Raw genomic sequence first — 26317 nt, forward strand, 5'->3', positions numbered from 1 at the left:
ATTGTTGGGGAATATGTCATGATGAGTAATTACCTATCAATTTGAAATGCTCACGTGCATACATCTAACGGATCAACTAATGATACGGGGACAATCGCCTGTAGAGTGCAAAAAGGAGCTCTCGGAGCTCCAAGATAATGAGCTGGCTGATTAATAAAGATCGAGTGCAATCGTCTTAGCGCATAGCCATCGAGCCTTTAAATGTTTGAACAGTGAATATTTCAGACATCATTTCTAAGGAAAAAAGTCGAGATTCGTTTGAATCACGGTGTTTGCTTCATACAAACTTCGGTAGCCCGAAGCATAAAGGGAGCGCTTCCTGTTCAAGCAGAGCTAGACGACACGTTTGTAAGCAGCGCCTGCGGACAACAAGACACATCCAAACTATAGCATAGGACGGATGTACGGGCGGTAAATCATTATCAGTGTGTCTCTTATTGTGGATTATTGCTGACTATTCTCAATATACCCATTTCATTGAAATGATGTTTAAGTTACATGTTCAGTATGCAAAAACTAGTTTGACTTTTCAAACACGAGTTAAGGATTTCACTATAAATAATTTCAAGATATTTTACTCTTTGTATGTGCGGAATATCAGTATGATGGTATGCAAAGTGCATATTCACTGGCTCTTGTAGAGAAAAGACAAGAAGAGCGGTATTGTTTACGTTACGGGAGAAGTGGATATCCCCTAGTCATCCTTCTAAACCGCATAGGTATTCCTGTAAGCACACATACAGTGACTACATATTACCTGCCGAAGCAAAGAACACTATATCATCAGCGGAAACATGCGTGATTATATTCTGATGACAGGGGATGGAGCCGAGCAAGATATTAAAGAAAAGCGGAGATAAAACTGCACCTTGGGAAACAAGGCGTGTTTGTTTGAGTTTTCCCAATTAAACCCCGCTTTGTGTGCAGCAAACCTCCCTGCCGCGCAAAAACCAAGTCGTCCACGCCACAATGTATTCTGGCAAGCCAATATAATGCATTCTCTCTATTAAGTAAGATAGGTTATTGTTAACTATCGTGCGCTTTCGAAATATGTAGTGTAACTAGAGCCGGCATTTTGTTTGTGGCGAAGTGCCAAATGAATTCTGCTCTTCAGACCGACGTGTGCGCACCAGGTCGGCACTTCTGGCTTAACTATAGTTTGGCAGGGGCTCAATAATTGTCAGCTTATCACAGACTTTATCATACGTGCACGTAATAATATTTCTGTTAATTTCCGAGATTTGTCGCTAAAGAAATAAGCAGAATACTGTCTAGTACGTACCCTCTGTTTTCGTCTTTGAGTCATGGAATAACCTTTGCGATTCTTCACACAGAAGCGATCCCTGCATATCGCATAATATAATTAGCAGGATTTAACAAAACATTAGGAGGGATGTCAAGTAGAATTTAAAGCAGATTCGTGTGAGTGCGGATTATTTATTCCGATGAAATATGAAATGTAGGCGTCTGTTGTGTCGCCGGCTTCTCCAAAAGCAATAGATTCTATAATGGGCAAATGATGATGACGTGAGGGGATATGAAAAAAAGAAAGGTCCGGCAATGAACATTGTTTCGTAAACATGCTTAAACAAAAACAGACAGTACAGAAACAAAAGGAACACTTTCTGCGCTTTCTAGAATTAAACACAAATGAATCTATAACCAACACTGAACACCGCGACATGACAATAACACACAAGGACACACAAAGTGTTCATGCAAAAATACATTATCAATATCGCTAAAGACGTTTATTAAAACTTTTAGAGCTGATCGTTGTATAGAGGCGTTACCCATGGCCCAAGAAACTCTTCAATGCTGAAAGGACAATTACCAAGGGCGATCATTGATGCCTTCATATTACACCTTAGCGGTTCCAACCTATGGAGGCTTATTATAACTTGTTCTTCGTTTTCCCATGAGTAGCGCCACATGCAATAAAACGTAGCTGAACGAAAAATTATCGCGACTAACCCAGTGTACGAGCATCGTTGTAGTGAGTCTCTAGCCCCTTGAAACTACAGCTGGCAAACATGAAACAATGAAGTATGGAGGATAGTTTTGGAAAAGAAACCTCTTCGAAATCTTCTCTGTAGCTCTGCCGCTGGGGAAGAGCGAAGAGATGTCGAAAACCAGGTCTCCTGAACTCTAGAAATGCCGTCTCGAGAGCCATCTGTTTCACGCATAATTAACGCTGCTGACTTCATGTTTAAGGGGCGTGGGATAATTTTTTTCGCAACAAAACTGTTAATGCGGCTTTAAAAGGGCTCGAAAACGTTTTAGGTAAGTAAGTTTTTAGTGTTTTCTGATAGAACAAAGTAGCCCATGAAATTTACATATTGAGAAAATGTGATGAAAGATGCGTGCAATGCGTAGGCAAATTTTGAATTTTGTGTGTCAGTCGGGGGTTAAATTGAATTTGCTAAGCCCTCAATTGCCGCCCGTTTACAGTGGTTTTATGAAGTGCCTAAAACGTTTTTACACTAGCCTGAGAGGACTGAAAACAGCGGAGCTTTCGTATGGGTACCACTGTATGGGTAACGCCTACGGAACGTTTGAGGTATGTAGGTGATTTACAGCCTTTGCAGCAAGTTACCTATTCAAGCGTTCGACAGTGTCACGATGCCGTTGTCCGCGATGTTTCCCAGTGTCATAGAAACAAAGCCAAATACTAGCAATCTCATATTCAATGAATATAGGGGGAATGGCAAGTGCTCTACAAATTCCTAATCGTTGATGATAGAAATGACCAACAGTGCGGCGTGCAATCTGTGCGGGTGCGATGAGCCTCTAGAGCACCTTTTGTGTCATTGCCCATCCTTTGACTCTCAACGACGTACTCTAGAATGTAACATTAGCCTATTAGGTAATGGAGTACTCTCGTAGAAAAAAATCCTGGGACGATGGCCTATTCATTCTTGCATTCGAAAGGCCACAAAAGCACTTCTGCACTTCTTGAAGGCTCCCGGACGGTATGAGCGCTGGTGACAGTGGACATTCCGCTGCGACTGACTGTGGATGACTGACTCTTTATTATTTTACTCCACTCTCCTTCTTGTCTATTCTTCCCCTTTACCCCTTCCAAGTCTAGGGTAGCCAATCGGACACGTCCTTGGTTAACCTCCCAACCTTTCCCTTTTCGTTTCTCTCTCTCGTTCTCTCTCTCTCTCTCTCTCTCTCTCTCTGTGGTGAAAATTGCTTGTTGCTGGCTTGAATACAAGAATATTGAAGAATTTTCGAACCCTCCTTTCTTTTGTTTCTGTTATGCGTGATATGAGCCATTTCCTTGGTTTATCCGGTGACCTCAATGAACTATACAAGCCACCTTGTCTATAATCGACTAAACAAAGGACAAAATGTTGGGCAATGTGAACACAAAATTCATAGTGGGTGGGTTAATTACAGCCTATAAAGTAAATTTCCTACGCAAGTGCTCCGGAGCTGTATTGACATGCTTTACGAACAGCGCAAAATTTTGCCAGCTCCTCTGATGCAAGTTGAAATGCCAGAAAGACTGAGTTCAGCTAACTTGGAAGGGATTGCTATCGCAAATTTGTGTGCCAACTTAAACACCTCTTTATCAGTTACTGACCTGGTACAAAAAAATTCCTTTAGCGAGTGCTTGAAAGTGTCAGGCTGCCGTTTTCAACTACGTTTACCAATGTCCCGAGAGAACTCTGTGTCAGACAAAAAGAAAGTTCTGCTTTCTAGGAGCATGCGTTGTGTTAACTCCAGTGTGTCGTGAGATTTTTGCATTCCTGACCTAAATTAAGCAGATACGTTACGAATAATTATTAAACCCTCGTTTATTTTGTGTTTTTCTTCTATGAGCAATACGAGAAATCGACAGTGTTCAGCCATGCAAACGTGATAATCTGTCCGCATGACCATCGGTACGTTTTGCTATACAGGTGTTCGCTAGGCGATCAAACCCAGTCACAATGCGTGACAAAGGCTCTCGTTTTCGGAGTGTACTACAACGAATCAGCTCGGTGCTCCCAGCGTCCACTGGTGGCGAAATAAGTGCAGGGAGCCGTGCGCATCGATCATTGCATTTGAATCGCTAAGCACTGCACTTTGTTTCTCCGGCGTAATCTATGAACTGCGCAAGCCATCTACTTCACATTGGTCGGAACTAAGCGGAAAGTATTGAACAATGCGAACAATTCAAAGTGTGTGGGGGAGTAATTACGGTCTTTGCAATTTAATTACGTATGCACGCGCTCCGAAACTTCAGGAGTATGTTTTTAAGATGAGCGCAAAATTTTGCCAGCTGCTCTGGCGTAAATATAAATGCCAGAAAAGCTCTTTCAGCCAGGCAAGTTCAATGAACTTAAACGGAACGCTATCGCAAAATTATGTGCCAAGGTTGTGTGCGTCAATTAGTGCCTTGGTAAAAAAAGATCATTTATTAAGTGCACGAAATATCACGCTGATATTTTTAGCCAAGTTTTCCTATTTCTCGAGAGAAGCCTGCGTTAGAAAAGTATCGCACGTTGTTGCAGGCAAAGTGTATTGCATGGTTTCCGAAATGTGTCCCGAAATTTTCCTGTTCAAGTGGGAAAGTTATGAATAATAAATAAACCTTAGCTTTTCTTGGTATCATCAATTCACTTCGCCTATGTTCTGGTGAAGAAAATTGCGTGCGGATGAATTACTGTCTTTCAACAAAAAAAAGAATCCCAACGAGTGCTGGAAAGCATTATATTCGGGCAAGGTTTCAGGAAGGAAAGTGATCAATTCGCAACGTTTTCAATTATCTCATTTATTTACAATCCCTGAAACTCTCTGTGCGACTGCTCGAAGTAAACAGCTTTCGCGGGAAATTTAGTTGCTTTTATGCAAGGTCGCAGAAGTCTACTTCAAATTTTTTTCCAATCTTAAAGACTGAAATAAGGCAACTCTTGTTATTCGACTTCGGAAGGAATTCGAAGTGTCGAACATTGCAATAACATTTTGCCTTGAATGGAAACGAATACAACTCGCACTACTTTTACTTCTCGAAAGGAGATTTGTCGCTCGTATTCCCTTCGAATGCTCGCTCCGGCAAACACCACAGAAAACGGTCATTTTGGGTTACTGCGCATCACACTTCGCCAGCCATCACCTTATCGCTTCGCGTTACGGACGAAACTGTACCACTTGTAGGGTTTCGAGCTCCCGGCCATTCATTTCACGCAAGAAATTAAGAGTCGGAAGAGCATCGTGTCAGTAGTCCTTTAAGGAACACCATGCCCTGATTAAAACCGTACAGTGGTAAAGAAGGCACCGCGTCTATGTCCATGTTCTCTTGGCCCACGTTAGTTCAGCGCTGTCCTAAAGCATGCAGGTTAACGCCGGTAGTGTGCAAATGTTCTTGGAAACGTGCCGTGTCGTTGCTGCGCGTATTCACCGAAGATGTTGCCAAATGTCGATGTGCTTTTATGGTGCTGCAATAAGCATTTGTTTCTTCTAACATCCAACACGTGCCCTTTTGTTTAATACCTTCTGCACCAAGCCCGCTTCTTGACCAAACATTTACACATTGTTCACGTACGCAAATCTACGTAATGTGAAGGCTAGAGTGACGTATTTTCTCAAAGAGTACACAGCACCCCTTTTACCCCTTGGGCCCATGATAACCGAACTTATCACTAAGGTGATTGTATTTGTAAGAAACGAAAGATGATTTCAATTCAATTACACCCTCATTTCAAACTATCACCCGGTTTCTATCTTGCCTTACTTGGGCATGTGATTTAAAAAATACAGTATAAGAAAGCACCCGAGTAAATACCTATTCACTTAAACACATAAGAGGTGTAGGGGTGATTTGAGAAATTCGAGCTTTCTTTCTGTGTTTCCAGAAGCATACAGAAGCTCGGGGAAATCTGTGCATGCAGCTCCAAATTGTAGACAGCGAAGAGCTGTCATCACCGCTTAATTATAAAATGCTACCTCGATGCAGGTGCACGGCTGGCCCTAGCACCATAGCGCTACAAGTTTGTAGATACAGTGGTCTATAGCTACAGCTGTGACTCTTATTTGCCTTCGGTGAAGAAGGCGAAGGTGCGAGAGGTTTCAAGTCACGGACAGGAAATATGCAGGATTAACGCCAATTCTAGCCAACGAACAGCTCTGTCCGTTGCAAAATTTGCTAACGATGTTTTTTAAATGATTGAAACGAGGTGTATTTCTTTCTTTCAAGCACCGTTCAATCTACTACGACGAGAGACAGTTGTCACGTTTCTTTTTTAAATGCGACAGAGATCTACTTCGTTAATTCAAAATCGCTTCCTCGGCGAGCACTCCTGGTAAAAGTAACGCGTTGGCCTATTCCAAGGTGCAATCTGCAAATCAAGCGCGACCTTTCTTTGTCAACCTGGAGGTGTTGACCTGGCAGGACCTTATATTATAGCGATACTGCAGATATAGCTGGCATGAGCCGGTGTCGGCAGCAGTCAACGCATCCTAATCATGCGCCACAGAGAAAGCAGCTGAGACGTTGCCAGTTTCAGCGGTGCCGCCTCTTTATACGGCAACAGGGACGTGCTCCGCACCGCGGTAACGTTCCGCGCGGCGTGACATCGTCAAAAGCGCTTGCACCGGTCCCGGTGTATGCACGTGGTGCCGTTCCTGGCGAGCAGGTACCCGTCGGCGCAGGCGCAGGCGTTCATGCGGCAGAGCCTCAGACATCGCCGCGGCCGCATGTCGCAGTAGGCGGGGCACAGCGAGGCGCACACCTCGAACTTGCGGTTGGGGCCGCAGTCCGGTTGGCACTTGGACACCGGCACGCAGGGACCGCCCACCGATGACCTGCGCAGGGGCGAGAAAATATCTTGGAGCGGTTACGACGCAACCTTGTCTGCTTTGAGCTGAATCTCGGAGAGAGGTGGGCCGGAAGTTATTTCCATCCATCGATTCAGCCATTCCGTCCATTCGTGCATGCGCCCGTCCGTCCGCCCACTGACAGCATCATACCGGTGCGAGCACTAGGCAGAGGGAGAGGGAAAAAGCAGAGGTAGAGAGAGGGAGTGAGAGAGGGGGGGGAAGAAGAAGAAAAGCGCACAACTAATTTCTCCCTTTCCGTTGCTTCGGCGGGTCCGCAGAAGGTCATACAATGCTCGTGCTGTTGGATTTCCATGGGTACGTGGGGTAACCGTAACTCCAAGCAATTATGCGGGCCATTTCCGAGAAGGCAACGCGTGACGACATCACTATATGGTGCCACTCGCGACGTTTTCCGCATCACTGCATCACTCTCGCATTATTTTCGCTCGTTAAAAAAAATCCTCCTAGCGCATAGCGAAAGAAGAACCCTTGAAACAACAAGCATCTTTTATGCTGCGAGAACTCTCACCCCAACGCGTGAAGGAAAGAGCCGACTGCCAATAAAGATGACATCACGTTTGCGTGGTGCTCGTACGGTGATGCGTCCACCGCACCGAGGTATAACATGCCCTCGAGCAACTTTCCTTCAATTTCCCGTTCGAATGCGAAACGAACTTAGTGGCCGGAAAAGTATAATTGGCCGTGGGTAGCGCAAGTCAACCATAATATACTGCCGTCTCAAGTGGAGGCGCGATAGATCGCGCGGACCAGGAAGCTGGCAAGAGACCAGCGCTGATATCAGCGACGCGTAATTGCGCGTCAATGGGTTTGGAGCGACCGCGACTCAAATTAACGACGGTACTAGGCATTTTCACCGGTCAACTGCTGCAGAGCGTGGTCTTTTCCACGAGGGTAGCTTATGTGCTCCTTGGTAGGTCATCATCTAATCTGTACTCGTCGATAATGAAACGTAATAGCTAGCGCTGTGTGTTGTGTCCTTCCGTGTCCATGTAGGGCCTGCGCTACAACAAAGTGGAAGGTGCTTTCCGGTTTTTTCGAACACGAGCACTTTAAATCAAACCGAAGTGTTAGAGTTCTCACGAGCGTGACCCTATATTCCGCCGATACCAACACCAGCGCGAGAGAGCACACACTGTTTAATAAGTTGCAAGAGTTCGCCAACTGCAAAGTCCCATAATCCTGTCAATTTCGGACGGCGTTCCTCGAGCACATGGAAAGCAGTGGTGCAGCGTATTTTTTTTTAACACTGAAGGCGCCAAAAAATTAGCCCCACCGTAATCATCATTATGCAACCAATATGATTGGGGCTGCTCCGAACAACATTCAAACAAGAAGATGAAAGAAAAGGCAAAATAAAAAATGAAATAGGAAAGGCGACTTCTGAAAAACAACGTACTAAATTATCAAGATAATTAAAGAACAGCGCGACAAAGAGCGTACCATATAAAAAATTCAAAGAAGGAATCGACTGTGGTTGTCAATGTAAGCCAACAGCCAGAACGAACAAACGAACGAACTAACGAGCCCAGAAACCCAAGACCGAATTAACAAACGAGTGAACGAACGAATGAATGAGCGAGCGAGCAAGATAGAGTGGGCTACAGATAATGAACGAACTTTTTTCTCACCGAATCTGACCACTGACCATCGACCTGCCTACCACCGCCCAACCACAAGAACGGCCGCAAGAGCCAAAGAAAGCTGTTCGATTTAACAAGACGTGCGCTGTGCTGCTCACATGGCGCGATGTTTAACCTCTACTAACGGAATCCAATTCCCGCCAAACTCCCGTTCCTACTACTGCAAAGTAGCTTACCATGATCTCCACACTCCAGGAAGAATTCCCGCTGACTTATTTACCTGCTGTGTATATATGTTTAGCAATAATGTCGCTGTCCACAGTGCTACGATTGCAGTTTTTATGGCTCATTAATAATGCTCGCAAAAATTGCAAGCACAAAACTCAAACACGTCATCCTTGACAATGGCTTTTGGCGGAGCTATTGATCGTGGACGGGTGCGGAAGGCGATGGAGAGTGGTAGCTTTCTATGTGGTAGTGAACGCGCTCAGAGGCCTTGTGTGCCAGTTGAAAACGTTCGCGTTCTTATGGGTCCGGTGTCATTAGGCGTCAGCCTTCCTAGGGTTGGTCCGCTAGATAAATGGATTGCTTACTTTCAAAGTTAGGCTATTATTTGCGGATTCGTGCATACTGAGGTCCATCTCCAAGTAGTTACAGTGCGATTCACAGCATCCCTGCGACAGAGACAAGTTGTTATCCAGCGCTAGTGCAAGTGTGAGAGAGAGAAAGCTCTTCAATGAAATGCAGGCAATTCTACCGGCGTATGCTGCTCTGCATGGGGTCGGGGATCGGAGAGAGAAAGGCCCTAGGAGTGCGAGGGCGGGAAAAGAACGGCAAGAAAATATATGATCATGGTATGTATGGCAGATACAAAGGCAATCGCCCCCTCAGAGCCCCTCGCAAGGGGGGAGGGAGGAGGCTCCGAAGGACCCGAGCCGCATGACGAAAGAGTGACGTAACGGTAACGTTGTGCACCTCTCTCCCTCGTGTGAATACCACTTTAGGGGATGCCGCAGTGGAGGCGTCCGCATTAATTTCGGCCACCTGGTGTTCCAGCCCCTCACCAGGTTTATACATTTTAAAACAGACGAACGCGGCGCGTAGATCACGCGCTGACGATCCTGTCTGCAGAATATCAGAGCAAGTCACGGCGCGAGAACAACTGCAAGTTCAAACAAAAACCAGTGCGCCCTTTCTCTCGAGGGAGCCCCGCTTACAGCCAGAGTCAAGGTCGCACGCACAAATGCCTCTACGCAAGACGCATTGCCTGCAACGTCACCAAATAGGGCACGTGACTCTGGTAAATCATCCAATGCGGAACGTGCAATGTGGCCACTGTAAGTGCGTCGCACAGCAAAGAAGGAAGAGAAGAGGAAAATTAAAGGCTCAACCAACTGTCGATGCTTATGAAGCCAAAGGTGAAGTACATAATGATTCAAATGATTCTACGATTAAATGATAATTATACCAATGTATTCTGTCTCTTTCTGCCTCTTTTTAGTGTTCATTATACACTCATTTCGTATCCTATTCGCATCGTATTTCAAGCGCAGTTACGTCGAATTTACCTTCTGTGTGGTCGACACTTGGCTTCACCCCCTTTTTTGTTTTTCTCTTTTTGTGAGACAGGCCAGGTAGACCAATCCCCAAGATACTGCAAGCTATGTGCAAAGTGACACTTTCCGACTATAGTGGTTCAAACTACGTCCGCAACAATAATTTTGCCTTTTGTGCGACTAATTTTGTGCGCACTAGCAAAACCACCTTCCAGACAACAATGCTTTGCGCGAACCCTGCTTACTCCAAGCGAGCTCACTACATTTCTTGAAAGCATACCGTACAACGGCTTTCCCTCAACAAGTCTATATCTACGGCGGTGCACCCTTTACAGGGAAACAGGCCAATGTGGTTAATTTTTTACCACGTTTGCGCTAATTGCGCCCGTACCGTTGATTTTCCTAGTCTACGACTAATTATCGCTTCGTGTCTCGTGTATACCTATGTTGTGATACTGTTTACGACTCCCTTCGACGCTTTAGCGAAGTTAAAAGGCTGTTTTTTTTTCTGGCAGTGGTTACAAGATACCGAGATCCTACATATGCCAAAGCAGTGGGAAGTCAGCCGAGAATACATTGTCTTAAAATAAGGAGGCGGTAGTCGTCACGCGAAGTGTGACGTGTCCTTCGGCTTTGATATGGGAGATGACAGGGAAGGAAGGCTGCTTGCAGACGCTAGTCGAAGCAAAGAAGCTGGGCACCTGTTAGCGGCGGTGCTCACCTGCTGATATCATGGCAACACCATAGTTGATTTATTCTATATCCTCTTACTAATTTGAATACGTATTTTGACAAAGCGCTTCATAGACGACACGTTACAACTTCCATTATATAGTATATTGGCCATAGGGCCTGGTAAGGGGCCTTTCAACATGTACCCAGAGGTTAGAATACGAAGGTGTTCGCATCCTGCCCCGGCGAAATGTGGTCGCCGTACCCAACAATCGAGCCCGCCACCTCGAGCTCAGTGGCAACACAACAGCCGCTAAACCACCGCGCTGAGTCGAGGCATTCGTTGCGCTCTTCTTTGAAACCATGAACCACCTAAATTTATAGTAAGGCCAAGGTCCCAGTAAGACGCCTTCAGTCAGTGGCCAATTTCCAATTTTGCCCAAATAGACGCCAAACATCTCATGTCCTCCCGCGTGTTAGGAAGAAAAACAGAAAGGACATGCTGAGCTCTTTCGGGCGTGTCCCAACTATCGCGGTTTGGAGATGCGGCAGGTGGTGAAATGTGTGCACGTTGTTTTCTACAGGGTGTCCCTCATAACTTGAGCCAAGAATTCAAAAAGGAAAGGCGCGTCGTAAGCGAATTGAACTGAACGCGCACTATTCGCAATAGCCTACAGTAACTCATACAATATTTTTGTTTTCCCCATAACTCACTAATTAATTAAGTTTAATTACCAAACTTCCTAATTATTCACTGAGGACCGCAAGTATGATACACAGATTTGTAGAGCACCTTCACAAACCACCGATCTAGTTGTTTCCTTCACGATACGTCTCACGTAGTCCTTTTTTACGGGTTGCAAAGAAATCCCGCGAAATATGAAAAAGAAGCCACGTGATGGAGAGTCTGAGCAGTAGCGTTGTGCGGCTCTCAAGCGTGCGTTCAGTGAACAAGGTCGGCTGCATCGTTACTGGCGACGAGGAAGCGGCAGGATTTTCTTTATCTCACCGACAGCACTCGTTCAGCAGCACGCATTTGCGCCGTCATCGGACGGGAGCCGACCTTGCTCACCGTACGCATGCTTGAGAGCAGCACGATACCCCTGCTCAAGCGCTCCGTAACGTGGCTTTTTTATTTTTTTTTCGCGGGCTTTCTTTGCAACCAGGAAAAAAGGACTACGTGAGACGTATCGTAAACGAAACAACTCAATCAGTGGTTTCAGAAGGGGCTCTACAAATCTGCGTATCATACTTAGGATGCTCAGCCAATAATAAAACAGTTGCGTAATTAAACTCAATTAATTAATGAGTTATGGGGAAAACAAAAAAAAACATTGTATGAATTACTATAGGCTATTGCGAATAGTATCGTTCGGTTCAATTTGCTTCCGACGCGCCTTTCATTTTCAAATTCTTGGCTCAAGTTATGTGGGACAACCTGTATATGCCACCCGACAACGTTTATTCGTAGTATCATAGATGGCATGAACAACCAATGACTTCGCTAGATGCCCTGTAGCATTACAAAATGCATATATATCGCACCTGGAAAAACGGTTATGAGTGTCACACACTTGTGACCAGGGACTTGACGCACGTCACATAGTCAATCAAAATAAATATCCGTGCTCTTTGCATTACTGGTTAAGGCACAAGTCCTTAGAGTGACCATGGAAAGCTTTTCAAGCCGCTTCTCCCGGTGCCACAGAAAGGTGTGCTCATACAGTAACAACCACCACTGAATGATTATGTTCCAAAGATGCTGCCCTCCTTGGAGAACGCATTCCTTTTTTTTTTTCATTTCACCCTATTATGCCTTACATATTTGACAGGCGCATTAGAATAATAAAAAATTCAGAGTCAAACAGCTCTGTGTTCCCGTTCTTTATCGCTTGGTGTCTTCTGTGAAAATCAGAGCAGCAAACCAACACCGCTTATACGCCATACCATTTCCATTTCCCACACTGTTGCTTTGTTAACCTTGCGTTATGCAGAAACCATCAGCCCAACCTTCGGCGTTACCAAACTCACCTGATGTATCCGTGCCTGCAGATGCAGCCTGGCTTGCAGTGGCCGCGGCAGCCGCCCTCGGGCATGGGTCGTCCGCACACGAGCTCGCAGTCAGCGCCACAGTCGGAGTACGCCTCGCTCGCGCCATGGCAGCTCCGCCTTGGCTCACCACCACCGGCTGCTGTGCGCATGCGCGTCGGCGTTATTAGGCGTTCTTAATGGCTCGTTAATGTCCTTGTTACTTGTAGTCTAGTGAACCTCGTCTGCCACCCCTAGTTTCTTCTGGAAGCGAGTGTGCAGACGTGAGTGAGTGAGTGAGTGAGTGAGTGAGTGAGTGAGTGAGTGAGTGAGTGAGTGAGTGAGTGAGTGAGTGAGTGAGTGAGTGAGTGAGTGAGTGAGTGAGTGAGTGAGTGAGTGAGTGAGTGAGTGAGTGAGTGAGTGAGTGAGTGAGTGAGTGTATTGTTACGATCGGCCTGCAGGGGTACTGCTGTGCAAAGCTATCTCAGCCCGCTGCAGGTGGTTCGATCGACCCGCGGTGGTGGCGCCATTCAGAGAACCGGCGAAGACGACAGCGCTAACCAACCATGAACTTCCTTCGGAGAACTGGAGACTACGGCAACGTTAATCCACCATGCGCCTTCTTCAGAGAGTCGGCGACGGCAGCAGGGCTGGCCACCTTTGTCGGACCGTGTATTGGCTGATTTGCCGTGGCCTTCATGGTCTCTTTGCAGCAAGAAGCGCTTCTCTAACAAAAGGGTGCTTTGCGGTACGTTTCTTTTCGGGCCCCAGGATTCGTCAGTCTGCTGACACTCGTGGCGACTACCGGAGAAAGTCAGCTCTGGAAGTAAGAGGCGCCGGCTGGGGTCAGGCGTGACCACCTGGCGACGAGGATCCGCTCAACTCGGGTTCTGGGAATCCAAAGCGCGTACGTGTGTGTGTGAGCCCTCCCCCTCAAAGGCGGGTCGACTACTCCCCAGCGACTGTGGACGGTCCGATTGGATGAAGGTCGGACAGCAGTTTTCTCTCCCCTAGGGATCTAGGGAGGACAGAGGCTTTTTAAGCATCAGTTTGTCGGCTGCTAGAGTGTGCTCCTTGTCGTGAGCAGTGTACTCTGTGCTGCATGCTGGTGTGCTGTATGCTTCGTCTTGCGTGCTCCATTTGGGAGTCACGCTAGACTGTCGAATGTAGCTCTTGTTTTAACGTAAATATGTAAATAAATCATGTACTCCTAGTTCTCGATGAGTTCCTCCTTACAACCACGTCCCAAGCGTGAGTGAGTTGGACGACGGCATGGGCCCGCTATCACACAGTTCATGCCCGACTACAAACCTGATGACGTGTGTGTGTGTGTGTTTGTGTGTGTGTGTGTGTGTGTGTGTGTGTGTGTGTGTGTGTGTGTGTGTGTGTGTGTGTGTGTGTGTGTGTGTGTGTGTGTGTGTGTGTGTGTGTGTGTGTGTGTGTGTGTGTGTGTGTGTGTGTGTGTGTGAGAGAGAGAGAGAGGTACGAGATTTTGGCATCACGGGTTATGCCAACAACTTTGCCTTGCTTAGCCAACTAATGCCTGTAAGTGTTAAGCCGTAGCGAACAAACAAAAAAACAAGAAAATAAAATGAAAGAACGTGAAGTCATGCTCATGCACTGTAAAGAAAATATTTAGGTAAGCACACTGTACTTCGCAAAATGTACAAATAGCGCAATAAGTGGCGGCAGTTTGTAACAAGGAGGAATAGAAATAAGAAAAAAATTACATGATTAGATTAGTTTGTAACAAGGAGGAATAGAAATAAGAAAAAATTAGATGACAGCTAAGCACTTCTTATCAGTTGTGAACACGAAAACGTTAATGTCCAATTGAAGTCAGCTGAGCGGTCCTTCGAGTTGAACTCGCGGGCAAGCGAGCACGTTTATACGCTTGGCGCGTTTTGATTTGGCCTTTCCGAGGTGCAGTTACAACAAAGGCGACAGCTTGCGCGCCCAAAAAACGCCCGGATAACCCAGGCTCCCAGGGCGAGAGCGATGGTGACATGGCGTCGCGGCGATGCCCTCTCCTGTTACGCAGCACCTGCCGCACTAACGAGTCCGCTCCCCTCTCGCCTGTTCTGCTCCATCGAGGCGCACTCGTGACGTGGCGTCGCAGCCAATGGAACTCCGTCGAGGTGCGCTGGTAACGTGGCATCGCAGCCAATGGTAATTAAGCTGTTTCGCTGCTACAAATGACAGACGACGACTTTTTCGCTCGTTGGGCTATTTCATGCTTTCGCACCAAAATAAAACTGCAGCCCTAGTTATCCTTTTATTGTTATAACATTCGCTCTTAGAACATATGCGGCCTTGAGGGTGCGATTTCGCTTAACAACAATAATCGTCATCAATCGTCCATTTATTGAACGCTGTGCATCTGATACTTTAATTCCGGTCAGGATATGCGACGGGATCCTAAGAAGCGCATGTACCGGGCAGAAGAGTGTCGAGTGGGCAGGGTTTAAGAAATAAAATACAAAGATTTAAAACCATATGCCCTTAGAAAAACGCTCGTTGCCATTCTAGAAATTTTCTGTTGGGTTTCTAGCACCTCCAGTAAACGTTCTTTTGAAAAGCTATTTATTGAATGTTAGCCTAAATTTTTGTAAACGATATATCGTTGTGTGACACAATTGGATCCGAAAGGGCGCGCATAACATTTTGTTAAGCGCCATGAAGAAATAGAAATGATTATAATACGTTCAATATTTTCAGGCATGGTGAGGGTTGGCTGTAAGAATGTTATCTATATTTATTGATTACATTATATTTTATTTATGAACCCTTTACAGGGCTCCAGGAATGCGTTGGGTAACGGGGCGTATAAGGTGTCCCATGTAATTTGAACCAAAGGTTAAAAACATGCGAATGCCACGTAACTCGACAGAACCAAAGTAATGTTCTTTGCCGTCGCTTGGACATACTCAGCTTATTTCTTGCGTTCCGCGTAATTGCATATTTAGCCCTAATAATTTAATCAACTTCTCAAATATTATAATTAGATTAAAAGTGCATGTCAGAGAGAAAATTGTAGAGCAACATTAAAAAACTTCCCATACAGATTTCTGTTGCTCAATGCATGCTACATAAAAGTGTTCTTCATAGCATGAAAGAAGCCCACGAATGCATGGCAAATTGCAGCAAGACTGGAGATAAGAGAATCCCCAGAATTGGGGATAAGAGTTAATCGAGAATATCTTAGTAACTTGCGACTCGCTGATGATATTGCCTTGCTTAGTAACTCGGGGGACCAATTGCAATGCATGCTCACTGATCTGGAGAGGCAAAGCAGAAGGGTGGGTCTAAAAATTAATCTGCAGAAAACTAAAGCAATGTTTAACAGTCTCAGAAGAGAACAGCAGTTTACGATAGGTAGCGAGGCACTAGAATTGGTAAGGAAATACATCTAGTTAGGGCAGGTAGTGACCGCGGATCCGGATCATGAGATTGAAATAACCAGAATAATAAGAATGGGCTGGGGCGCGTTTTGCAGGCATTCTCGGATCATGAACAGCAGGTTGCCATTATCCGCCAAGAGAAAAGTGTATAACAGCTGTGTCTTACCAGTACTCACGTACGGGTCAGAAACATGGAGGCCTAAGAAAAGGGGTCTCCTTAAATTGAGGACGACACAACGAGCTATGGAAAGAAGAATGACGGGTGTAACGTTAAGGGTTAAGAAAAGAGCAGATTGGGTGAGAGAACAAACGCGAGTTAATAACATCTTAGTTGAAACCAAAAAAAAAGAAATAGGCATGGGCAGGACACGTAATGAGGAGGGAAGATAACCGATGATCATTAAGAGTTGCGGACTGGATTCCAAAGTAAGGGAAGTGTAGCAGGGGGCGGCAGAAAGTTAGGTGGGCGGATGAGATTAAGAAGTTTGCAGGGACAACATGGCCAGAATTAGCACACGACTAGGGTATTTGGAAATGTATGGGAGAGGCCTTTGCCCTGCAGTGGGCGTAAGCAGGCAGATGATGATTAAAACTAAGTACGCCGGTGTTTTCGCAATTTTCTCCCATCTAAATACGGCCGCCGTGGCCGGGATTCAATCCCGCGACCCCATGCTCAGCAGCCCAACACCATAGCAACTGAGCAATCACGACGGGTCTAGCTAAACGGGCGGATGTAACTTTCATTTCGAGCGCATTTTCGATCAAGGGGTTGTCGCTCTTCCCGTTCTTTCATCCTCAGAAATATTTCTGCGTAATGAGACGCACTGGAGATATATTCAAAGTGTTCGCCCAAACTATCTGCCTGATCTTCCAGGCCATCTCCTGGGGTACTTACTAAGGGCAGGGGATTTTTATACTGGTGTTTTAATTTATTCACCCCATTCCATACTTTCGCCTCGCCCGTGTACGAATTTACACCAGAAATGTACCTCTTCCAAATTTCTCTCTCTTTCTCTCTCCTTGCACGCCAACGTGTCCTTCTGCCTTGTGATTTAATTAACCTGTTTGAAATTATTAAGGTTTTCAGTGGTAGGAGAATCGCGAAGCAATCTCCATGGTTTACAACATTCCTCGTTCCACCAAGGGATGCGACGCTTCTTATCAAGTCAGTTAGTTTGTTTAATACATTTCGTAGCAGCGGGAATAATAAAACCTGTTAGATATGTCACAGCCTCGTCTACATTAAAAGCAGCAAAGTCATCTCTGCCTAAATGCGTCAGCTCTCGGAGCAGTTCCCAGTTGGCCAAGTCCACGTTCCATCGAGGAAAATGTGGTAAGCATCCATCTTGTTTAGTTGAGTTTAGCATAACTGGGGAGTGGTCACTCCCCAAGAGGTTTTGAGTTAGCGCATTGTGGTGTCGTCTCCCTTCCGTCCTTGTTTGCTGGCGCTAAATATGCTTTCAGTTTACCAACACGCCCAACAAATGGCAATGCGGACCACTCCAAGTACGGCATTAATGTGCTCGACACTCGATGCTTAAGTCTATGGATGACTATGAGTTATGTGTACGCTGTAGTACGCTGTGACGCTTGATTCTTCATTCTTCATTAAAGACACACCTGAAGAAAACAGAAAAGTTTCTATCAAGCGCAGTCGAGTATCACAACGAGTGTCGTCCAATAGAAGGCTATGAGTGTTTAGATCACCAGCGACTATGTACGGCGGAGGAAGTTCATCAATGTAGCTCTGAAACTGTGTGCTGGAAAGCTGATACCAAGGGGGGGATGTAAATGGGACTAATCATGACTAACTTATCAGACAAACACTGCTCGGACTACGACTGCCTCGAGGGAAGTTAGGGGTTTAATCGCTGACGTGCAACACCCTTATCGACTATTTCGGCTACATCCCCCGAATAGGCGAGAGCGTCGTCGCGGTCTTTGCGGGAAGTGGCATATTGCTTTAGAAAGTCGGTCTGTTTTAATTTTAGGTGTGTTTATTCGACACACAGCACCTTTGGACCGATTTTGCGGATGAATTTTTCAGCATCGTTCAGATTGTGGAGAAGTCCTCCTACGTTACATTGCAATCTTTGAGTATCCATCATGAGAAAGACGCTGGTGCTCTGTGTCTGGCAAAAGGAAAGTTAGCTTACAGGACCCTCTGCCACCTCTGTAAAGCGAGGGATCTCTTTTTTAGAGTAGTCGAGAGTTTCCTCCCGAGCCTTAGGTGTTGGTGGCGCCATCTAGCAGGAAGATCTGTCCTTTGTCTCTTCTGGGGCGTTGGATATACCCGCTCAATGGAGCGGTTTGTTCTCCTTGAAGGCATTCCTTCAGGAGACTAGACCCTGGAAGCCACCAACCCAGCAGTCGATGTTCCTTTGTTCTGGGACGGCGGAGCAGCGTTAACTGAAGCCGCCATGGGGGCGGATGGCGTCACTTCCGGCTTACTGTGTGTGGACCGGACAGCTGCCGGAGGCCGTTCTGGCACTGTCCCCTGACGCGCAACTTCAGCTAAGCTGTTCTTTGGCAGGTATGTCACCAGCCGTCCTACCTTCTTGAGCTAGAAATTGTCTTTCACTTGGATGGTTACAATTTTTTAAATCTTTTTCCATAATAGGCACGACCACGAGAATACGGTGAGCTTACCATCCCAGTTAACAGAGTGCGGAGGGTTATTGCATGTTTCGGAGGTATCTTCATTGTTACTGCATTTGGCACAAGTGACCTCGACAGTTCTGGGAACTGTGGCCAAACCTTTGGCACTCAAAGCATCTGAGACGATTTGGCCCGTAAGGCCTAACACGAAGTTACTTCCTCTTTCACTCCCCCTTCCCCTCCCCACGTGTAGGGTAGCAAACTGGACTCAGTCTGGTTAACCTCCCTGCCTTTCCGTCTTCCCTTCTCTCTCTCTCTCTCTTGATGTACCCGGCCTTGATGGACTCGGGCAGGACACTTGACCCGAAGGTAAGTGTCAGGTACTTGGCCTGGATTTCTTTGCCGTCAAGCCTCATCCTAATTCCTTTAACGTTTATGACATTCTGATCACGGAAGCCCTCCAAGATTTCAACCTCAGTCAGCTAGTACGGCGCGGGGTACTGGTACTTGGTAAGGTCCCTCTATAGTTTTCAAAGTAGCGACATCTGCCGCGCGCGCCACCTAGGAAATTCCTGTAGCAGACGGCGCCCACGCTAAACTGTGGCGCCGCGGCATTCGTGAGGTGAACAAATATCTGCACACGCGCGGAAATAAAACCTACTGGTGCCTGACTGTGGCAAAAAACGAAAGAAGGGCCCGAACTACTAAATCTAGTCCTTCAATTTCAAATGAGCGCTGAAAGAAAAACACTCAAGAGAGCGGAATGAGGGCTTGATCGCCCTGATTCTGCATGTTTACATTTCGTTCGTTTGCGCTCAATCATCGCACGAGCGTTGGGGATTGCTTGAGCTTAGTCCCGTTTGCTCTATGAATTATTTTACTTGTAAATGTGCTGCGTACACATAGTGGTTACTTTGAACGAAGAATTCGTGTAAGAAAGAAGGCTGACAGTCGCTTGGACCGAAACACTTTCGACATAACGTCGCTGAAACGTGCGACCTTCACGGCAACTAAACAACATCCTGTGTGTGTGTGTGTGGAAACGAGTGCGCCAACAGTCTTCTTGCCGCTGAGTGTGTCGGTCGTGTAGGGATTACACGACGACTGTTGTGTTTTGTGGTCCAGTGCTACGAGCCAGTGCAACTGTCGTGACATTCTAAAGCGGCGGTATGGATCGTGTCAGCGAGTCTCCTCGATCGTGTTCGGGCTGCCAGGGCGATCTAATCTCGCGGCACACCAACGTCGAGCGTAGTGTGTGCGCATGTGTGAATGCGGTTGACTGTTCTCGTTAACCGTGCGACGTCGCCACGTAAACTTACATCATGAAGCGCATGTTGTGTTTATGCCGTTTCGCCTCCGAGCCCCGCTAAAGCCCAGTAAGAATTAGAGGGCCCTTATACGAAACACACGCGGATGGCCTAGCTATTACTCCACTGTGTTTTGCTGGCAATCTGTGTATCGATTCTGGCGTTTTTCTTATGTTAATTTGCAGTTGTGTGTTTTTCATCCGTAAAATGGCATCGCCGATTACTGAAACATCTTCGAGTGTAAGGGAAACTTGGAAGGAACCAGCTCGCAGCTGTATGTAACGTACTTTGATATATTGTATTGTACTTTATGATTTGATGGTCAGTAGCAGTGGCTGTGCAGTATTTGTTTTTAAAAGCAGAGTAATGCAGGCATTTAAGAATATATTTATTCGCATATGGAATGCACAAAATACGATTAAGATATTGGAAATGACTTTTTGGACATAATGAGAGTTAGAAATGACCTTTTGGACATATTGTAAGCACAGTTAACAACGCGAGCACAAACACAAAAAAGTGTAGAATTCACTGCTGAAATTTGTTAATTTTTATTGCACGTAACGCGATGTGGATATTTAGTCAGCCAGTTAATACGCTTCTGCCCCACTATTTACTTGCATGCTAGGTCATACTGCACTTGCTAAATTAACCGGCCTATAATGCACTAAAATCAATAATCTCCACGAAATTCGGCCGTCAACATTCATGCGCGCGAATGAAATACTATCGCAGCTCTGCACACACACGTGTATACTTTCTCTCGCACCTTCGTATCGCTCTGCGTTACTTTCCTCGCATAGTCGTGCAGTTACCGACGGTTCAAAGTGTGTCCGTCCAATTCTGTGCAACCATACTTTTCTTCTGGTTAGGTTCTGGTTGCCTCGCGGGATGCAAACTAACTTCTTGCCATCCTTCGTCCGGTTTCGGCATGCAACCGCACAGCAACAAGGCATTTCGACCCTCCCGGAACGAAATTATAATAAATTATATAAATTATATAAATAAATTATATAAGTAATAAAAATAATTAAATAATATAAATTATATAAATTGTAATTATTATAATATATATCGCAGCAATGTGCATAGCGCAACAGGCGAAACGCGCGCACTTCGACCGGCGCGCAGGAACTTTCACGGCGGCAAGGGGGCGGAGCAAGGTCACATGTCACCGATCAGCCTATCGCTGGCGTCGTCGGCTGGATCAAAGCTTTCCGGTACTTTAAAACTATTGAGGGACTTTATTACTTAGGCGTCCCCAAATGACATTAGTTCGGGCAGTTTTTCATATTGTTTCTGATCGCGGAGCTCTAAGAGGAGATCACCCCTTGCCATCCTCGACGCCTCATAACCTGGAACAAAAACTTCAGTCAGAGACTTCGACACAAGGAAGGGTGAAATTTTTCGCACTGGTTTGTCCGGTTTTTCAGAGTGAATGATGTGAAATCTAGGAAAATTCTGGGTTTGGCGTCCGAAAATGTGGAAGACATCTTCAGTGCGCCCTTGTTTCACCTGGCGATCAGGGAGTTTAGGGAAAGCACTGTCCATAAGTAATGGCACGCGCTAGTTACGCTAAAAGGCGATGAGGAAGTGTGTGTGGTAGCTGCTGCAGAAAAAAAAATTCGTGGAATAAGTAACACTACAAAAGAATATGTGATCGCTACAGCACGAAATTCTTGGCCAATCCCCCAGTGTGGGTACGATCCATAATATGAGGCCATCATCATCATCATCATCAGCTGCTGCAGAAACGAACCGTACACGGCCGTTTGCTTGGAACTGACTGCTTGCCTTTTCCTCTAGCGACAAACTGGTGGAGGCGATGCGTGTCGTGGTGTCGGGTGTCCGTGGTGTCTCAACCTACCAAACACTTGCTGACGCAGACACCCCCGCGGGGTCCTACAAGAAAATTGGTAGTGGCTTAGCTCAGCTATGCCAGGATATACGTAGCGAAAGCTAAGGCATAGCATGGTTGGCCTTGGTTAATCTTGATTGCAAGTCCAGGTTATTCTGGTTGTCTAGCTATGTTGCGGCGTTTAGCCAGTCGTTCGGCACGCTGTTAGTCTGTTTCCTGGGCGATTCGTTTCCTCTTCATATCGTTCCCATGTCGATTCCAGGCCTCCTCCTGCTTATCAGAATTGTCAGCGTCCATACTGCCGCCTCAACTCAACGCCTCAACGCGAGCCCTCCTTTTCAATCCTCCGACATGTTATCAGGCATGCGACGCAGCTGGCGAAGCGAGCGGAGGCGAACGCAACGATGAGGAACGCGTAGGACGAGGAACGCGGTGTGACGTCATGTGCCTCCTCAGAGCACGGCCACGGCGAAATCTCAAGTTCGCGGCCAGTAAAGCTTTCGCTTTAAAACTAAGCACAAATAAACTGCTTAATGTGCATTTTTCATTTTCTGCAAAATGTAACCTTTATGACATATCACGCGTCATATCGGCTAGTATGAAAACTACCCGGATAAAAGGTGCACGCTCTGGACGAAATTCATTTCAGGAGTACATGACGTGTCGTGCAGCCGCGACCACTATAGCAAAGAAACTTAAGAAATACTTCTGGTATACCATGGTTATCACGGAGGTTTTATGGGTTGTAGTCCGCACAGCATTGTATCGCAAGAGAGCTGTTTAGTAAAAAAACTGTTCGGAAAGATCAATCTGGTCAAACCTGTGTACAGTGTATTGAAACTTCCCTCTGCGCAGCATTGATAAGGGACCCGAGAAAGGTGTCGGTGTAATAGAATGATACTGTAATAAATTCGTACGCATAAAAGCAATTTATTTCATTGAAGTACTACACTACGGGCAACAACCTTTCTCGACGTCTTTTTAACCACCAAGAGACTTACTGGTGATTCTCATGGGACACTAAAAAGGGCAACGTCACACCGTCAGCAAGCGGTGAAACGTTGTATTAATGGAGGAATATGGACGCCCGACATTCCCGGTTCTGTGCGAAAACAGACAGTTTTTGTAGCTTCAACTGCACGCGACTCCTTTCATTACTGCGTCTTTGGCGCAAAAGAAACTCTCGCGCGCATGTGCATTTGCACGCCCGTGCTATGTACTGCGACAAATATTGCATGGGCTTGCACCAGCTCAAAGAAATAGTAGGCGATAGTAGGATATGTACCACTCGCTTCTTGGCCAATAGGTGGCCTTAATTGTACGTGTAGTGCATAGCATTGGTCGCCTACAAGGCAACGCAGTGATACCAGTTGTATACGTTGTGGACGTGCCATTGTAAGGAAATGACCATTAGTATTATAAATATGCGGACGCTCTTCATGACCGATCCCCCGTCGTAAGTATGGGCCATCATAGTCAACACGTGTCGACCATCTGACACAGGTAGTTGCCACGGCAGAAGTACTTCCGTAAACGGGAAACGCTAGCTGTGAAAACTTAGCTGCATAAAAAATGTATTTTTTGGATCTCCTGTGAATTGCCGGCTTTGGGATGTAACTGAAAATTTAGAGCGTTGCTTCATAAGTTGTAAAGCTGCAATGTTGTTTTCGAATGTGCGTCAACAGACTCTTAAGACGGACTGTATTTTTGAGTCAGCATATCATCCATTATTTGATCGTAACCCGCGAAGACGACGTGCCGTCTGGAATATTTTTTTTTCCTAATTGGACTACGTAGCTTCTGGGAGACACGCACGTTGGAACGCAATGCTGAGCCCATAGTTTCGTCAAAATTTCACTATGCTCAAGTGATCGGCCACTTGAAGGACCAAGTTTGTTGTAGGACCAACTGGTTCATAGTTTCAATTGAACTGGTACCACGTCTTGATAAGTTCTTTGTCGTTGCCGCTCTTTTAGGTGCAAAACCATCTTGTTTCTTTTCGGAGGTGTATGATATGCACATCGTCATTTATCGGGCCTTTTCAGATCATCACTATGCCATCAATATGTAATGCGCTAGCCAGTACTTGCATGTTTTTTTCCCGTATAGTGTTATACATGATGCAACAGATAGCTGTCTTTCGAGAAGTGGCTGCTCAAATGCGTAGTGTGGTTGGAACCTTCGCTCCCGTTCCCGCGTGGATTTTACATCTGGCGCCTGTCATTGTTTGCCCGATTTTTGAACATTCATTGGAGTGCGTGGCATGTGTGCCTTTGTTTTTCATCGGTGTGTCTAAATGTAATGTAAATAATGTTCGCATGGCATTACTCATATTTCCATGCAATAAAAGAAGCGTTTTTGGCGCAGCACTTACGCACTGATCGTGCATGGGTTGTCTTAGGTGAACTTAATTCTGCGTGCACAGGATCGGTCGCCTACAAGGCAACGCCATGATGCTAGTGTTGACGTTCTGACTGCCATTAAATGTGACGGTCAACTTGTTGATGTACAGGAACACGGAAAAGTCCCATTTCGCTACACACATTTCAAGGTACATATCATGCAAGACTCTAACGGATTCATGTACCATTACCTATTCTGCCTAGACTATACGGCTACAATGTGCACCATGTGTTCTTCGGTGATAACTGTTTGTTATTGGTTTGTTTTGGCAACCGGGAATTTCAAAGTTCGTGGATGAGTTGGCATTTATGGAAAATTAATAATATGTTACTCTCACATGTGCCGAAGTTTTTGTGAAAGCATCAAGTCGCCGTTCTTTATCTCTCTTTGCGCAGTGCAGATGTTCAAGCAAGAAGTTAAAATGATAGCCATTGAAGAAGCTTCCATATTGTCTTTTGAGAAAAAAATGGAAAACATAAAGAGTTGTGCAAGTTGCTAGACCAGCTACACGAACTTGAATGACTGCATCCTGGCAAGTACATTAAAGGCATTTAAAACATTAAGGCACAAATGCGAACGATGAACACAGAGATACAGAGGTGCACTAGTCCGAGCGCCTACTTGTCGGTATTTGGAGCAAGGGCTCTGTAGTCGTTCGCTTCGTGATGAGCGTTGGCATGCTCTGTCGAAGCAAGCGTTCGAGATAGAGTATGCCGGAATGATTGCTAATGAGCAGGCTAGAATAGTGAAAGCGTTCACGGATCATTATGAAAATATTTTTCAGTGTCATAAAGTTATTAATAGTGAAGCTGTAACGGAAAAACTATTTCGTTGCTGCCATAGCTCAGTCAAGAAGGATGTGGTGATGTTGGCAGAGACATATGGGTCACAGAAGTTGAAGCAACCATTGCTTCGCTAGCTAAAGGCAAAACTCCTGGCTTGAGTGAGGAATTTTATCACTGCTTTTGCTCTATATTAGTTCCCGTCTTTCTTAACGTGTGCGAAGGAGCTTACCGGATTGAATACCTACCCGCCACGCTCTATCAAGAGCGCACAGTACTTATTTCAAAAAGTAGTGATGCAACTAAATTGCAGGAAGTTGAGGGATATCACCCCAAATCACATTGCAACGTGGATAATAAAATATTTGCGAAGATATAAGCTAGTCGCCTTCAAAATGCAATTCGATCAGTGGTGGCAGAACATCGAACGTGTGGCATTATAGGAAGATCAATCCAGACCAATATCCACGTTACCCGGCCTATGCTAGAGTGTGTAGCAGAAAGTGTAGGTCAGGCTGCAATAGTTCTGGTTGATTTGGCAAAAGGATTTAATAAAGTTAGATACTACTTCTTGTTTCGTGTGTTAGAGCACATAGAGACTGTGTCTCGTATTTTTAGAGGTGTCACGATATGTTATGCTAATCACACCACAAGGCTAATAGTTGATGGTTGTCTATCCGAATCTATTTACCTCAGGACGTCGGTAAGGCAAGGATGTCCCTTGTCCCCTCTATTACTCGCTTTGTACTTGGAGCCGCTTTTCGCCCGATTTCTGTAGGATCACACCTTTCACGGGTTCACGACATCATCCAATTAGATTAGTCTACTTGCCTATGCAGATGACACAGCCTCCTCTTGTGCTGACAGGGAAAGTGTGGAGACTGCCCTTGCCATAACGCAGCAGTTTAGCTTCCTGTGCAGCAGTTAACATTGCGAAGAATTCAGGGTTTTGGTTCGGCCTATGTCGTACGATGCCAACTCACTTCGCAGGTATTCGGCGGAGGCAGGACTTCAAGTGCTTAGGTGTACCCCTCTCTTAATATCGCAATGGTAATCCACACTGGTCAGCAGAAGTTGCAGAAGCACAACGTAATGTTATAACTGGCAGGTGCGGCAGTTACTTAGCCCAGCTGAAGCTTGCAATGTGTTCCTGGCAGCTCCAATTATGTATGTCCTGCAGGTATTACATTGCTCGCGGCTTAAGTTGCAACCTTTCCATCGTGTCTTCGCTACTTATGTATGAAGCTCACGTGTCGATGTCACGCGGCGCGTTAACCTTCTACAGCGATAGCTTTAATACT

General features: G+C 45.8%; 1 protein-coding gene across 1 annotated transcript in view; it reads right to left on the reverse strand.

Annotated features, from left to right (window-relative positions):
* Nucleotides 1-1516: 1516 nt before the first annotated feature.
* LOC135898515 (uncharacterized) overlaps nucleotides 1517-26317 on the reverse strand; it is a 31630-nt gene continuing 6829 nt past the window's right edge. Inside the window, exons 3-4 of the mRNA XM_065427487.1 lie at nucleotides 12671-12827; nucleotides 1517-6795 (exon numbers count right to left, since the gene is read on the reverse strand). Coding sequence (XP_065283559.1) covers nucleotides 6570-6795; nucleotides 12671-12827 — 383 coding nt within the window. The 3' untranslated portion in view covers nucleotides 1517-6569. The remainder of the gene's footprint in view (nucleotides 6796-12670; nucleotides 12828-26317) is intronic.

Source organism: Dermacentor albipictus, chromosome 10 (assembly GCF_038994185.2).
Source record: "Dermacentor albipictus isolate Rhodes 1998 colony chromosome 10, USDA_Dalb.pri_finalv2, whole genome shotgun sequence".
Classification (NCBI taxonomy): Eukaryota; Metazoa; Arthropoda; class Arachnida; order Ixodida; family Ixodidae; genus Dermacentor; species Dermacentor albipictus.